Source organism: Vicugna pacos, chromosome 3 (assembly GCF_048564905.1).
Source record: "Vicugna pacos chromosome 3, VicPac4, whole genome shotgun sequence".
Lineage (NCBI taxonomy): Eukaryota > Metazoa > Chordata > Mammalia > Artiodactyla > Camelidae > Vicugna > Vicugna pacos.
Genome location: NC_132989.1, coordinates 22,659,418 through 22,674,568, shown reverse-complemented (window position 1 = coordinate 22,674,568; position 15,151 = coordinate 22,659,418). Strand labels below are relative to the sequence as shown.

The window sequence follows — 15,151 nt, the reverse complement described above, 5'->3', positions numbered from 1 at the left end:
TAATCACAATGTATCAATAATCCTATCAATATGCTCATAAATGCAAGATATATAAAGAGGAAACTTTGGGTGGGGATATGAGAGCTCTCTGTACTTTCTGCTCAGTTTTTTTATAAACCTAAAACTTATGCTCTAAAAATAAACAGTAATTAAAACAAATAAAGAAACAGGTTGAGGACATGTTAAAAGGATACAAGAGACAACCTGAAAGGACCAATACCAAAAAGAACTATCTGAGCAACAAAATAAGGTAGTACTAAACTGTAACACAGAAATATGGCACTAGACCTGCCATACCTCAGGCAAAAGAAATCTGCAGAACACAGTATATTCAAATCTAACTCTGAGAGATGCTGCTGCATCCTAGTACTACATCACCCATGTTCCCCTTATCAACTACTATACTTATAAACCCTTTCTGCCTTTTCTAACAGCCACACTGCAAACATTATGCAGGCTCTGCGCTAAGCTATTTCTACCCAAAGTCCCTTCAAGAATTCATTTACTTTCAAGGCTTCAACTTGGCTAATAACTACCAAAATAATATCAACCTCCTATCCCCTGCACTATCTTCTAATGGTCATTTCTACTTGTATGTTCCACATCTCCTCAAATTCAACATGTCCCAAATTAAACTCATTTTATCTACCTGTAACAACACTACGTACAATCAGTTTCCCCATCTCAATTTCAGTCTCTATCAATAACATCGCTTGCCCACTTACCCAAGTCCCTAACCTGCAGCACTCCTCTGTGTCCCCATACTCCCAATTTATCACTAAGACTCATCACTTTCATACTGACACTCTTCCTCTCCCCATCTCACTTCTGCTACCTTAATTTATGCCCTTATTACTATACTCCCTGAACTACTTCAATAGCTTTCTTACCTGTACTCCCTGATTAAACTCTCCCTAATTCACCCTAAATATGTTATCAACAATCTTATGTAGCTAGCCCTCAAGTGTTAATCACTGTAATTGTTGATGATTTCAGCAGATACTTTTGGTTGGCTACAAAATATCTGTTCCTCTTTGTTAGTAGAGCCCTAATTTTGTTTGAGTTGCCTCCACTGTCTAGTAACTCAAGGAAGTGAATTCTGTGGTAAATCTTGACTAGTTTTATCCAATCGTGGCAGTTCCAACATCCAAGATTTAAGTCAAGCATATAGCTCAGTTCTTTTCATGAAAGTACGAGAGGTGGTCCTTTTGAAGACTTCTGGGAAAGACTTCTCTGCTCCAACAAAAGTGACACAGAAAACATGATACTTTCTAACTCTGGATGCTGTCACGTCTGAATGAAACCCTTGGAACTTCAGCAGCCAACCTGAGGATGAAATTGGCAAGCACAAGGAGAAGGGCAGAAGCAGGAGTACTTAAATAACTGGAACTGAAGCCCAATATACAGTCCATGAGGAGGCTTGATATGCATAACATGGATAAATCTCAGAAGCATTACATGTAACGAAAGAAGCCACACAAAGGAATACACTATAATGATTCTATATATTTTTTCCATATAAAGTTTTAAAATAGGCAAAACTAATCTACAGTGATAGAAATCAAATTATCAGTTGCCTAGAGCAGGAGTTAGGGGAGTAGAAGACTGACTTGGAGGAAGCAGCAAGGAACATTTTAGGGTGATGAAAATGTTCTGTATCATCATTGAACTGGTGGTGACGTTTGTCAAAATTCATCCAACACTACTCTTAAAATGAATGCATTTTACTATATAATTTACAGCTCAATAAAGTTGATTTAAGAAAGACAGATAATTAGTATTACAGCATGCCAGATGGTTGTTGAGTACTAGGAGAAAAATAAAGCCAAAAAAGAGAAAGAGTATAAGAGGCAAGTAACTGGGAGGTGGAAGCATGTATATACTAGTTTTAAATAAGGTGGTTGTAAAAGGCCTCAATGTCCTTTTAGTAAAGACCTGAAGGAAGAGAAGGTATAAGCCATACAGACATCTGGAAGAAGGCAGCTTCATTCAGAAAAACCAGCAAATACAGAAGCCCTTCTCTTTTTCACTGATAAAATGTAAAATTCATCTGAAGGTTCTGACTAGAGTGATTTGACATGTTTTAAAAGGATCACTCTAGCTGCTCAGTTGAGAACAGCTACAAAGAGGTGAGGATGGAGGTAAGAAACCCAGATAGAGGGCAAATAAAATAATCCAATGGTAAAACTAGAGTGGTGGTAAGTAAAAATGTTCAGATTCTGGACAAAATTTAAAGACTGTGCTTTCTAATGGACTGAGTAAGACTGAAAGAGAGGAATCAAGGATGACTCCAAGATTTGAAAGAACTGGAAGGACAAAAAAGCTATTTGCTGAAATGAAAAAGACTGAGGAAAGAACTGGTTTATCTGTAAATAATGAGAATTTTATTTTGGTCCAGTTAGTTTTGAGATGCCTATTAGATCATCAAAAGGAGATGTGAACTAGGCAGGTGAATATACACAAGTTTGGAATCAGGAAAGAGTTCCAAGATAAGATTTCTGGGAGTTGTCAGTCTATAAAAAAGTATTTAAAGAGATAAGCCTGGATGAGATCATTAAGAAACTGAGTATAAACAAGAAAAGAGACAAAAATCTGAAGGTTAACCTGAGCCCAAGGTCAATCTAACATTTGGAAATGGGAAAGAAAAAGAAACAGTATAGGAGACTGCAAAGGAATGGTCACTAAAAGAGGAGGAAAACCAGTAAGTGGTTTGGAAGCCAAGGGAAGAAAGTGCATCAAGAAGTAAAGAAAGATGACCTGGACTAAACCCTTCTGATAAGTAAGACAATGACTGGGAATTCACTGGAATTATTTAAAAATCATGGTTTCTTCAGGAACCCAATCCTATGTAAACATTCTTTGTTCTAGATGAGTAACTCACACACTGCTAAATTCAATCTGTACTAATTAAAAATCACTGTGTATTTTTAAATCAAACTACTACTCCTGAAATAGAAACAGCAGTATGTTAATCTATTTTAAACATGACACTTATTTTTGGTCACTATTTGGTATTCTAAGTATTCTGGTAAATAATCACCTCTGATGTTTACCACTTTTACGCTAGCCTCATCAAACCCCAAACATTTCCACACATAAGCATCAAGCTATCCCACAACTTTTTCCAAGACGTGATCTTTATCTTACTAGTAAGTTAAAATATAACACTGGATAAACTATAACCCCTGGATATTAAAAAAAAAATTACTAGCCAATGAGTACTGAAAGACACAAACAGAAGACTCCTGGTACAAATGCAGAAAGACACAAAGAAATAGAAATATATTTTGGCACAAGTGCAAAAGACTCAGACCTACATAGCCAGGATGCATATTATGGTGCAAATCTTTTTACCCTGAGTTAAACAATGTAAAAGGCCTGGCTTAGGCCAGTCATACTCTTATCTATTTAAAGATACATTTTTCAATAATGCGCTCCTGCTGCTCTGCAAATTTTGATATAAGAACATTTTAAGTCTTCTTCAAAGCCAAAGTGATAGTGTCTTCCAAGTCATCTGGTCAGTTTCAAGGTAACTGATCTTCCTTAGAAGTAAAGTTGGTAATAAAGAGTTTCTGGTCAGGACAATAACATTCTCCCAGACATGTCCACTCAAACCTAAATTCTAAAAATAAAGTAGGCAAACATTCTTCACAAATTCACAGACACTAATGGTGCATGCAACACATTATAATCCTAATTATTCCATGTGGACAAAGGATATTCACAATTCATATCAATTCCTGATATAAGTAATAAGAAAGAAAAGAATACCAATTAAATCATTACCAAGTGTGTGTTCACATATATGGACTAACTCTTACCTTCCAGGTCAATATTTTTTCTGGGTTCCTTTTTGGATGTTTCATTAAGCAGATTATGTTCCTTGTCATGAACATTTCAGTCCTCTCTCAAACAGATTAGACAGAAAGTTGTTCCTAAATTTGCCACTATGAGATAAGTGACAACTAAAATCAGAAAATTCTTGGTACAGTTTAAAATTGATTTCCACTTCAGAAAAATTCAGATAGAGTTAAGCCAGTTAACAGCATCCAAATCCCCAAAGACAAAGCAACAAAGTTCAAGATTACTGCTACCTTCATTTTTATTTACATAGAAACAACAAGGTAATGGTATTTTTCACCCTTCCTTCCTTTAACTACATTAATTCTTGCTTATCACCCACTGGAATACACTGTAGTATCCTCTTGTGTTGTTAAACAATTGTTACTTTCAAGCAACAAAAGTAGATTTTAAAAAAAAGTCAGGCCTTTTGATGTCAGGAAAGCAAAGTCCTCCAAATAATGGTAGGGAAAGGAGTCAATTACATTTATGTTTTCTGAACAAGTTCTAGCCTAACCTATTCTAGCCTAAACTAAGCAATGCCACAAGGACACATTATATAAAAATTTTATTTTAGCATGTTTGTATATCCCAAGATAAGTACAACAGAATTCTTTTTCCTTTCTTACAATAGATTTCTATTTAGCACAATATTTTAAAAATTAATTTTCTGGGTTTCAGTGAGATTGTCTAGATTCTGGAAGACATGGGAGGGGAAGAAGGGAAAGAATTATTAAAAGTCCTCTTCTGCAGAAGAAACACAGCTATGTAATTCCTACGCAAATGTTAGTTAACTTTCCCTGGAATAAAAACAGTGATGTCATTCTACACAGCAGTCAGCAGAGTTATAATGAACACCAAGTTTTTAAATCACTGACAGCTTAAGAAAATTAAAAATATTACTCAAAAATCTCCTCTCCCTAGAGTACTACATCTGTGGAAGAGGAGACTATGCCCAGCTGGGGTTATATACATACTCAACATCAACAGAACTGAAGTCATTTTTCCCTGCACAACAGGAAAAGTTGTTTTTTTCCCCTTAGAACTCTGAGCAATGAAAGCCATGACTTTATATGGCTCTGTATAAAAACACAAGAAGGGTGGGTCATAGTCTACTAATAAAAGCAGCTCAACATCAGAACTCCTCTTCCTTTAAAATAAAATCTAAAATAAAAAATTCCTTATCTTTTAAAATTATTATACCTTTGCTTCATTTTGTCTACTCCAAAATACAGAATAATACCTTTAAAAAGAGCATAAAAGGAGCTTATAAATTTGAATTTGCTATGTGGCTCTCACATCAAAAATCATCTGCACTTTTTTTCCTACTACAGTAAGCATTGAATAAAATATTCAAACTTAGTTCCAGTGAGAACAATATAAACTATTTTTACTATAATATTAGTATCAATAATATTTACTACACTAAGATTTGTGGTTGATTTCCTAATCTCTTAGGAATAAAATATCTTCAGCTTTAAAATTACTTCAAATTGACTGAAATACCAACTCTACAGCAACATGAAATTGTAAAGCAACTGCAAAACTTGAGGTAGCATGACTATATCCCTTTCAATTAATATTTAACATAACTAAACTTAGAGAAACTGCAAAGTTTCATCGTGGCTTTTCTAAATGTCACAACTCAAAATACAAATCAACATTCAAAGTAACAATTAAAATCACAAAACCAACATAACCTTTTAAACAAAAGGTAGTTTAACCAAACTATCACAAAGAGTTCAGATTTCTACATTTTAATTAGTTGAAAATTACTCAATCATTTAGACTTTTTAAAATTTGTGTTACCTATCAGGAATACATCTACTGTTTTCATTTTCTACCTGCGCCACATTGATCTTAAGTTTCACACTTCTGCATCTTTCAACCATTAGAGATCAACCATCAAATTACTTCAACAAGTAGAAATAGCAACACCGCTCCCAAACAACAATTTTTGCATTGCTAGACACTTATCTAGTTGGCAGATTTATACCATTGTTCATTCTTAGTTCCTTAAATGTAAAAAATATCCACAGAATGGTGGCATACCTCTAAATTAGTTTAAATATGGTACAAAGTTATTTTTAGTTAGGTTCAAGTTTTAAAAAGGCACTAATCATTCTTCTCAAAGGCTAATCTACTCAAGTTCCTCCCCTATTAAAAAAATTAAAAGCTTAATTTATCTCTTTTGAAAAGAAGAGATGTTATTTATGTAATGCTCAAGCACAAGGATATTAGAATAATGGACCTAACATCAAATCAGGGTCTGGATCATACCTTTTGTTAATAAAAATAAATCTGACATTTATTCTAATGATGGTCCTTTCAAACACTAGCAAGATTAATTGTCATTTATGTGCACTTTCAAAGTAATTCTAATTTTTAAAAAATACTCATCTTTTACTATGCAAAATAAAAAGGAAGAAAACTCCCATAAATTATAAACTGGTTCTTATTCATAAAAAAAAACAAGAAACATTCATGTAATATTTATCTGTCTGTTCTCTCCTTGCATGCTAGAAAGATGCAAAGACAAACACTTCTAACTATTCAGACAGATCATTCCACGGTTGTAACTTTCATCATAGTTCTCAAAGCAGTACAGTGAGGTCAGCTCACAAATAGCTTAAGTAGCAAAACTAGAAATTGGTGGTAGTAGTATCAGGCTACATAACAACCTCTCCAAAGAATATGAAGTAAGAGAACTAAAATGTGCTGGCAAGATGCCAAGAGACTGGATGGACTATAGCTCTGAGCAACAACGAATATGCAGAGCTTATAGTATATAGCAATTCATCATCCATTACCCTGCAGTTTGATTTTCCTTGTTTTAAACCAGAAATAACCATATATAAGAAGTATGTAACACTACCAATTTTCTCCATACTTATGACTAGAAAGGCATCTGGGTTTGCAATGACTTGGTAAACTGAATGCATACCCTAAAAAGAAAAATCTGACTTCTACCCTGTGTGATGAAGAAAATAAAACAGATACAATTATATTGATATCAGTCTACATAGAATAGCCTTTATTCTCCAAAGATTATACTACCCTCAGTGTAATTCTAAAGGCTTGGGTTTTTCTATATTACCAATTCTGATTATCTCTGCAACTGGCTGGCATCTAGAATTAAGTCAACCTTCTCAGTAGAGAAGATTAATAAAGAATTAATCCTGTCAGATCAAAGGACATAACTTGGTCAGAAACAATTCCTTTGACCTTAGTCAAAATATATGTTCCTTTTATAATTTCATCTTTATTGAGTCATAAGTTAAAGCAGCAAAATAAACTCCAATTCTTAAGTCTCTGACACTTTCTATACATTTTCTAAAGAACCAAAAGAATGCAGTTATTTTAGGGAAGAGAGTCATATTTAATTCAAATCAACACACATTTAACATCTATTTTGTGCCAGACATTATGCTGAGAACTGAGGAAACAAAAGATAAATATGTACATGGTCTCACAGAGCTGACAATCTAGTTAGGGAGGCTGGACAATTTCAAACTCAATCAACTTCTGCTCCCCTACCTGATCCTTAACCCCCACCCATGTGCTCTGCTAGCTATAGGAACAAAACCCCTGCTATCACCCAGAAAAGTGTGAATAAGTCTGTCAGAGAAGATGTAAAAATCTTCAGAGAAGATGAGCTGTGTCTTGAAGGATGCGAATTTCATAAGGGAAAGTGGGATGCTGCAGGCCAAGAAGGACAAAATGAGCGAAATCAAGAAAGCACAGGGAGAGGATATAGCTCAGTGGTAGAGTGCATGCTGAGCATGCACGAGGTCCTGGGTTCAATCCCAGGAAGGAAGGAAAAAAAGCATGGCATGTGTGAGGAAGCCCACTGTGGCAAGGGTAGGGATAACAATTTGGGGTACATGTGCTACTACTCTTCTACTCTCTCTCCAAAACAGACTTCTCTAATCAAATTAAAGCATGTTTAAGCCTGCATGAGACTCAAACTCCTTCTCAATCAATGGAAGGAGGTAAGTCCATGAGATGAAATTCATATGCTATTCTGAGTCTGGGAAAAGAAACTAGCGGAATTCAAGGCTAGAAGGATAAATTAAGGTCAGATTATGAATAATCATGAAGCTTAGGCTAACAAGTTTAGATTTTACCCCATGAGCAAAGAGGATGAACAAGGATTTTACGAAGAATAATGACATGATCAATTCTGGCAGATGTGTGAAGAAAGCATCTGGACGAACAGAATAAAGGCAGAAAGAACAGTTAAGAAGCTATTGTCATACTCCACGCAAGACACAATGAGGCTTGAATTTCAATGATGACAGAAATCTACTGCAGGTTATAAAACAAAAAAGTAGTGGTTTGAATTTCATTAATTCTTGGTTTTAAAACAACAGTTTGAGAAAAATTAGTATTCTAATTAGAATTCCCAAATAATACTCAAAAAGGAAAAGAAAAGACAAATTAAGGTAAAGACTAGAGTTAAAGAAGTGAATCACAATGATACTCAAGATTACTCAAGACTATAAATTCAGAAATAGATATTTCAGGTTTAGCATCAAGAAAGAGAACATCCTCATGACTAGACTAGTACTCAGCAAGTCTTTTCTTCCTGAGGGCACTAATATGCTAGCCAAACAACAAACACTATTTACCTTACATGCCCCTTCAAATGCAGGGTCAAATTCACACTGCCAGAGAGGCACAGAAAGCAAAGGTCAAAGGTTAAATTTAAAACCAAAGTTTGAAACCACATAGGTATTCCATTTTATCTAAACATTTAAAACTACACATTTCTTTTTAGAAACAAAATTGATATGAAATAAATCTTCCAGAAACACTACTGTTCTACCATTAACCAATTCAAATACCAGCCTCTCAACTCTAAAATTCTTTGTGTGGAATATGTAGCACTTTAGGCAGTATGCAAAGAAAACCAACTTTCCTATCATTTCTGCAGAATGTTTAATAAGTGAAATTATTCTAATTAAAAATTAAAACTTCACTGTAGATCAAAAGGCCAAAGACAGTCAGTTTTCCTATTTTGGAAAAAGAGATTCTTTAGCTGTTGCAAACAAAGGCATGTAATGATGTGAAATCCAAGAGCAACATATTGACAAGCATGACAGAAAAGCTAGCATTACTGTTTTAAAACTAAAGGATATTCACATTAAGGATAAATTATCCTATAGTGAATGCCAACAATACACTTCATACTACATAGAAAGACATTCAAGGATTCTACATTGTTATCTTCCCAACTCTTTTCTGTCCTAGTAACAAACTCTCAAATTGAGATTCTTTTCCTTTTAAAACAGGCTAAGATGAAAAATACAAACTCCAGAGATAAAAGTTATTTGTGGTATACTATTTATTCTGAGAAAGCAAATCAGATGAACAGTTTATTATAATCTATCTCTTTTCCAGAAAGATATAGATTAGCTAGTCATGAGCAGGGTCTATTTCTCATGATGTCATTCCAAAGTCATTACTAAATGTTACACATGTTATGCTTCCTTCAAATCAATCACAAAACAAGTCATCCTAAGACTGAGGTCAAATTCCTTTCCAACTAAAAGATCTCCAAACTTAAGTAATGGTCCACTTACTAAGTAATATTCAAAGACCAAATTCCAGAAAACCCGTCCTCCTGTACTTCCCCACTTAAAGAAAAGAAAAGAAAAAAAATCAGTCTCCTTTTAGCTCACTGTAATGGAATGTGACCTGTAGTTAAGGGCTTTTCCATTCGTATTTACTACTTACAGAACATGAAGCAGATCTATTCTCATAAGGGTAATAAAGTTTTTAAAAGAAAATAAGTGAAATGTAGGCAGTTAATCACATAACAATAATTAGAATAAACAAAAGGTAAATTGGTTTACTAGATTTCTCATGTACAACAGAATGTACATTTAAATTGAATCTTTATTTTTATTTTACAACACTGGTCAGACATCTAAAAGATTTATGATTTGTATGGCTACTAAAAATTAGGTAGGGAAGGGGAAGCTAAAATTACAAGCTACTTAAATAAATCTTTATACCTAAAACTACATGTGTATACTATAAACACCTTTTCATAACAAATCATATTTTTACCATTGAAGTTACACACTTACATACCTAATTGTAGAAAGAACAGGGAAATAAATATTTAAGATAAGTACTTCAAAGTTTAACATTAAACACATCTATGTGAAGTTCAGTTTCTCAAAAAAAAAAAAGATATTTGACTAAATGATTTTTAAAGCTACTATGATACTTTAACCCAAGTTTTAAAGTGAACAAATTCTATTATTTAATTCAGACAAACCTCTTTCGAGATAACCCCCTTAAAGATATATTTTACTTACATTCTTCCCACACCTTCATACATGTTAGTCTCATCTACCAAAGTCATAATCTCTGTATCTGTAAGATGTGCGTGCTTTTTCGTTCTGTTTAGCTGTTCAATCTGTATGTCTGCAAGCTTCACCTTTTGCTGAGTGTCAATAACTTTGGCCTGAAGCTCTGTGAAGGCCTAATAAAAAAACAAGTTCTTGATTTAGTAGATGAAACATTTTAGTCAACTAAATATATTAAAATAAAGCATGCAAACCAGAGACAAAGCTTGTGAAAGGTACCACAGCAAACATTAATAAAAGTCAACATAATTGTAAACTATCAAGCCACTATGCTAAATACATTTGACCCTTGAACAATTCGAGGATTGGGGTACTGACCCTCCATGCAGTTGAAAATCCAAGTATAATTTATAGTTGGCCTTCATATAGCAGTTCCTCTGTATCCTCGGTTCTACATATGTGCATTCAACCAACCACACAATGTGTAGTACTCCAATATTTATTGTTTTTTAAAATCTGCATATAAATGGACCCATGCAGTTCAAATCTGTATTGTTCAAGGATCAACTGTACTGAATTTACCTAGTCCTCAGAAGACGGAATCTACTTGAAGCAGCAGAACAAAGGCAATTTAAATAATAACCATATCACGTAGCAGGTATCCAAGGAGTAATAAAAGCACTAAATACAATAGTTAGAGGATGAAACCCAGAAATCCAAAGCAAGAACCATAAATGTTACAATTCACTACACTTGTATTACACAATTAGGTTTCAAAGTACTCTCCTACATTTGTTTGAAATATTAACATGTGAATATTAATATGAGAACACTGACATAATAATAAATATCTCATTTACTGTTTTCATTAATCTTGAGTTAGGGATGGTGGTTTCATCACTATAGTTTACAAATTAGGTAACTAAATATGTTAAAGAGACGTAAATGACTAGCATGGGGTTTAACAACTATTAGCTGGAAAACAAATACTTAAATCCATTTCTTCCAACCTCTAGTTTAGAAATCTTTCTATTCTACTGTCTACAGCAATATTCAGAAAATGAGTATTTTAAAAGAAAGACAAAAACAATTCAAAGCACTGGTAGAACTGCATTCATGATTTTCATACCCATGTAACAAGCCAAATTTGACCCTTAACTCAAAAAGTTCTTGGATACTCTTGTTTAAGTGCCTAGAATGACTTTCACCTGCTGTCAAATTTATGCCTTAACATTTCTAACTGCAATACATAGCAAAAGCTACTACTTAACTTTTATTCTGACTGTTCTCACCTACTAGTAATGTTTCGAAAGATTTACTTTGGGGAAGGAGAGGTACATAAAATTTCCTACTAATCTCCACCCCTCCAAAAAGACCTTATAAAGAAATTAGAAGACCTTCAAATAAGTTTTTTTAACTTAATTTCATTGGTTGTCAGAACTACCCAATTTCTCTCTAATCATCTTCTTAATTTGCATTCATTGGCCACAGGTTTCCTAGCAGCAAATTCAAATAATACTGAGGTAAGTTCATTCACAGCTGTACTCTATTAGCTCCTTTACTAAATCCTGACTTAAATTTGAACTTTTAACAGGAAAAAAGTGTAAACTCTTAGAATGTTTTAAGCAGTCTTAAAATGAATTTTACTTTTTATGTAAAGTACAAAATAAAATTACATACAAAATTACCTGACTGCTCTGTACAACTTGCTAAGGTAGCTAGTAGTCTGTCAAAGCTGAGATATTACAGCACTGTAGACCACATAAAGACTAAGTGCACAAGTTTCAAAACAAGAACGACAAAAAGCAAAACACATATAATTCCTCAGAGCAATAATAAACAGCTTCATTTATTATGCAAAACAGTTGTTTCAGCTGTCCTACCTACGCAAAGGTTGACCAGGAGACAATCTTAAGTAAAATTTGCTCTTCTAAAGAACTTAAACTAATGATCAAAAGATGGGGAGTAAGGCAGGTAATACTGGACTAGTCCCAATCTTGGACTGAGTCTGGAACTGTTTCCTTCTCTAGAAAAGTATAGGTTTAAAGTAGATGAAGTCTAGAATCCTTTCCAATCCTCATCCCCTTCCCCTAGCCAAAAAAAAAAAAAAAAAGTATATGCTTTTGGGTTGGTGGTGGTGGTAGAATCCTGGTAACTCTGAAGAGGCGAAAACATTTTGGAGTAACGACACACATATAAAGGCAAATGTATGAAGAGAGAAACCCAATTCTTCTGATATCAACTTTATTTGTAAAAACTGACTTGTTTTTGACAAGCCCCTCAAAAAATTTAAAAAAAAGCGGGGGAGGGGGGCGGCGAGGACAACCAAAGCTCTGAGATGAATACTACTACAAGAATATCTGGCTCTGACCTGTATGCAGCGACCTTACAATGTACGAGATTGAATAGCGGCCTAAAAGCACAGATTAGATTTGGAGTTGTTCAAAGCAAGTTAGGATGCAAAATTACAGCTGCCTCAACTCGGAGAAGCCGTCCGAAGGGGCTATTTGAAACGCTCACTTCAGGCCTTACTATGAAGCTGAAGACGCCAAGCGCAATGAAATCTCTGTGGAGCTCGGAACGAGGGAACCGAACAGCTCTCCGCCCGTCACACTTCACCAGGCCCAGTAAAACGAGTTCTTACCCAGCAAAAAGCCGCTCGCCCCCGACTCCAGCCTAGGGAGACCTGGTCTCGTCTTAGGACTCTGGTGAATAATTCCCCATTTCCCAAGGGCTCTTTTCCTTCCTCAGGACTCGAGCCTCACTCGATATTCTTGTCCACAGTCCCCTTAGCTTCCAAAAAGAAGTTCCTGCCTGAGCAAAATCCTCCTTTACCTTCTTCAACTCCAGATCCACGGGGGCCGCCATCTTGACTCACTCTCTACGCCTGCGCAGTAGGAGAAAGCCGGAAACAGGGTGGGGGAAGGGCTCGCCTTGGCGGTTTTATCGGTTTCCCCCTTCCTTCTGCGCCTGCGCATGAGTCCGCCTGCTCGGTTTTCCTCCTCTCCAGCGCTAGTAAACCCCTGAAATACCTGGGATTCGGATTCAGAGTCTCTGTTACCCACGCGACCTATCAAGCCTGGCCTTTTTCTCCACATCCTTCTAGACACAGCACAACGCGCAGATTTCGTGTACGGTTTTAAGCAGTTTGATAAATAGCCTAGTTTATGCAGCTAAATTGCGATGTGTTGTATCTCAATTTGCTGGGTAAAAGTTGGTTGTGCTGCTTAATTGAGATCAGGTGAAAACCTCTTCAATCATTCAGGCCTTCAGCAAGTCCCTGTGCTGTAAGAGGAGGAGGAATCAGTCTGAGCCTAAGGCAAGCCTGTATGGAGAATATCAAAAGGCTTAGCTGCAGTGTTCTGCCCAAGAATTTATTTCTGCGGAGCACTCCTGGAAGACCTAGACATAGTGGTTCTCAGTAGAGGCCAAATTAGTTTAAGTTAAAAAACAAAAACACATTCTCTAGTCCTCATCCCAAACTTAATTACTTAGAATCTTTGAGATCAGGAGCCCAGAAATTTGCACTTCGGTGAACTCCTTTTATGACTTGGTGCAAGTGATCTGCAGCCCACAATTTGAGAATCTACTGTGAAATACCTGGCATTTGAACCAGGATGGCTAGTAATTGGACTTTTAGAAATAGAAGAAATGGATGTTTTACCTATTCTAAAAACCTGTGAGAGAGAGGAAAGGGCAGGGAATTTGGAACCAATTAGCTCTATATTCAAGGTTTGGTCTACCTTGGGACTAGGTATGTCTGGTTCCATTTACTAGCTGTGTAGCAATAGTTTGTCTCCTCATTTGATATGAGAATAACACTATTGACCTAACAGGGTTATTGTGAGGAATAAATAAGATCAGGATGAAAAGTTTCAAGCATAGGACAATGCACACAGTAGGTACTTGATAAATAGTTGTAGTTAAGTTGATGTAGTTAGCATTGTCGTGTTTGTCTTTCAAAGTCTAGCAAACAGACTACCTCCTTCATTGTGTATTTTTTATTTTTTCTATCACTCATCACATTGATCATAAATAATCTCCCCAATAAGACTACATCTATTCCTCTTTAAATGGACATGATGCTTTCTACCTTAAAAAATTTTTTTTCTTATTAGACTTATTAGCAATCCAAGTGTCCATCAGTGGACAAACAAATTGATTTAAAAAAAAATGTGGTATCCACATACAATGGAATAGCATCCGGCCTTTAAAAGGAATGAAATTCTAACACATGCTACAACATGGATGAACCTTGAGGACATAGTGCTAAGTGAAATAAACCAGTCACAAAAAGACAAATACTGTATGATTCCAATTATGTGAGGGACTTAGTGTAGTCAAAATCATAACGACAGAGAAAATAAATGGTGTTGCCAGGGACCGGGGGAAAGGGACAGAATGAGGAGTTCTCATTTAATAGGTAGAGAGTTTCCGTTTTACAAGATGAAAAGAGCTTTGGAGATGGTTGGTGGTGATGGTAACACAACATTACGAATGTATTTAACATCACTGAACTGCACACTTAAAAATGATTAAGCTAGTAAGTGTTATATTATGTATATTTAACCACACTTAAAAAGTGAAAAAGTGGTAAAAAAAACTGGCAACACCACACCTCGTGGCCGCCTTTCTTGCTCCCTAGTCTTTGGAGACGGACTGCACTCTGTCTGTAGAGTGTGTACTTACTTTTACTTTAACCTGAGCACCCAACCCCCAACACCTCGTGGCCTTTCTGTCACCTTTTGAAACAGTGTATGCACTCTATGCAGTATGTGTCTCTCTAAATAAATCTACCTTTACTCAAAAAGAAAAAGAAAAAGAAAAAGTGTACTTGTTCTTTTTTCAAATCTATCTGCTCTTTTCGTTTTTGTAATGATATGCAATGATATATTCTTGCCTAATAGTGAAAATAATTAGGACATAATGAACACAATTATTTTAAAATTTCTTTACAATGTCTTATCACTTGAAGTTTTTTGGGTGTGAAT

General features: G+C 35.3%; 1 protein-coding gene across 2 annotated transcripts in view; it reads right to left on the bottom strand.

Moving 5' to 3' along the window:
- The window catches only part of PFDN1 (prefoldin subunit 1), a 59,888-nt gene extending 46,765 nt beyond the window's left edge, over positions 1-13,123 (bottom strand). For both annotated transcript variants that reach the window (XM_072956570.1, XM_006204563.4), the window contains exons 1-2: positions 12,996-13,123; positions 10,170-10,336 (exon numbers count right to left, since the gene is read on the bottom strand). In XM_072956570.1, the coding sequence (XP_072812671.1) occupies positions 10,170-10,336; positions 12,996-13,028 (200 nt within the window). In that variant the 5' untranslated portion in view covers positions 13,029-13,123. The remainder of the gene's footprint in view (positions 1-10,169; positions 10,337-12,995) is intronic.
- Between the last annotated feature and the right edge of the window lie 2,028 nt (positions 13,124-15,151).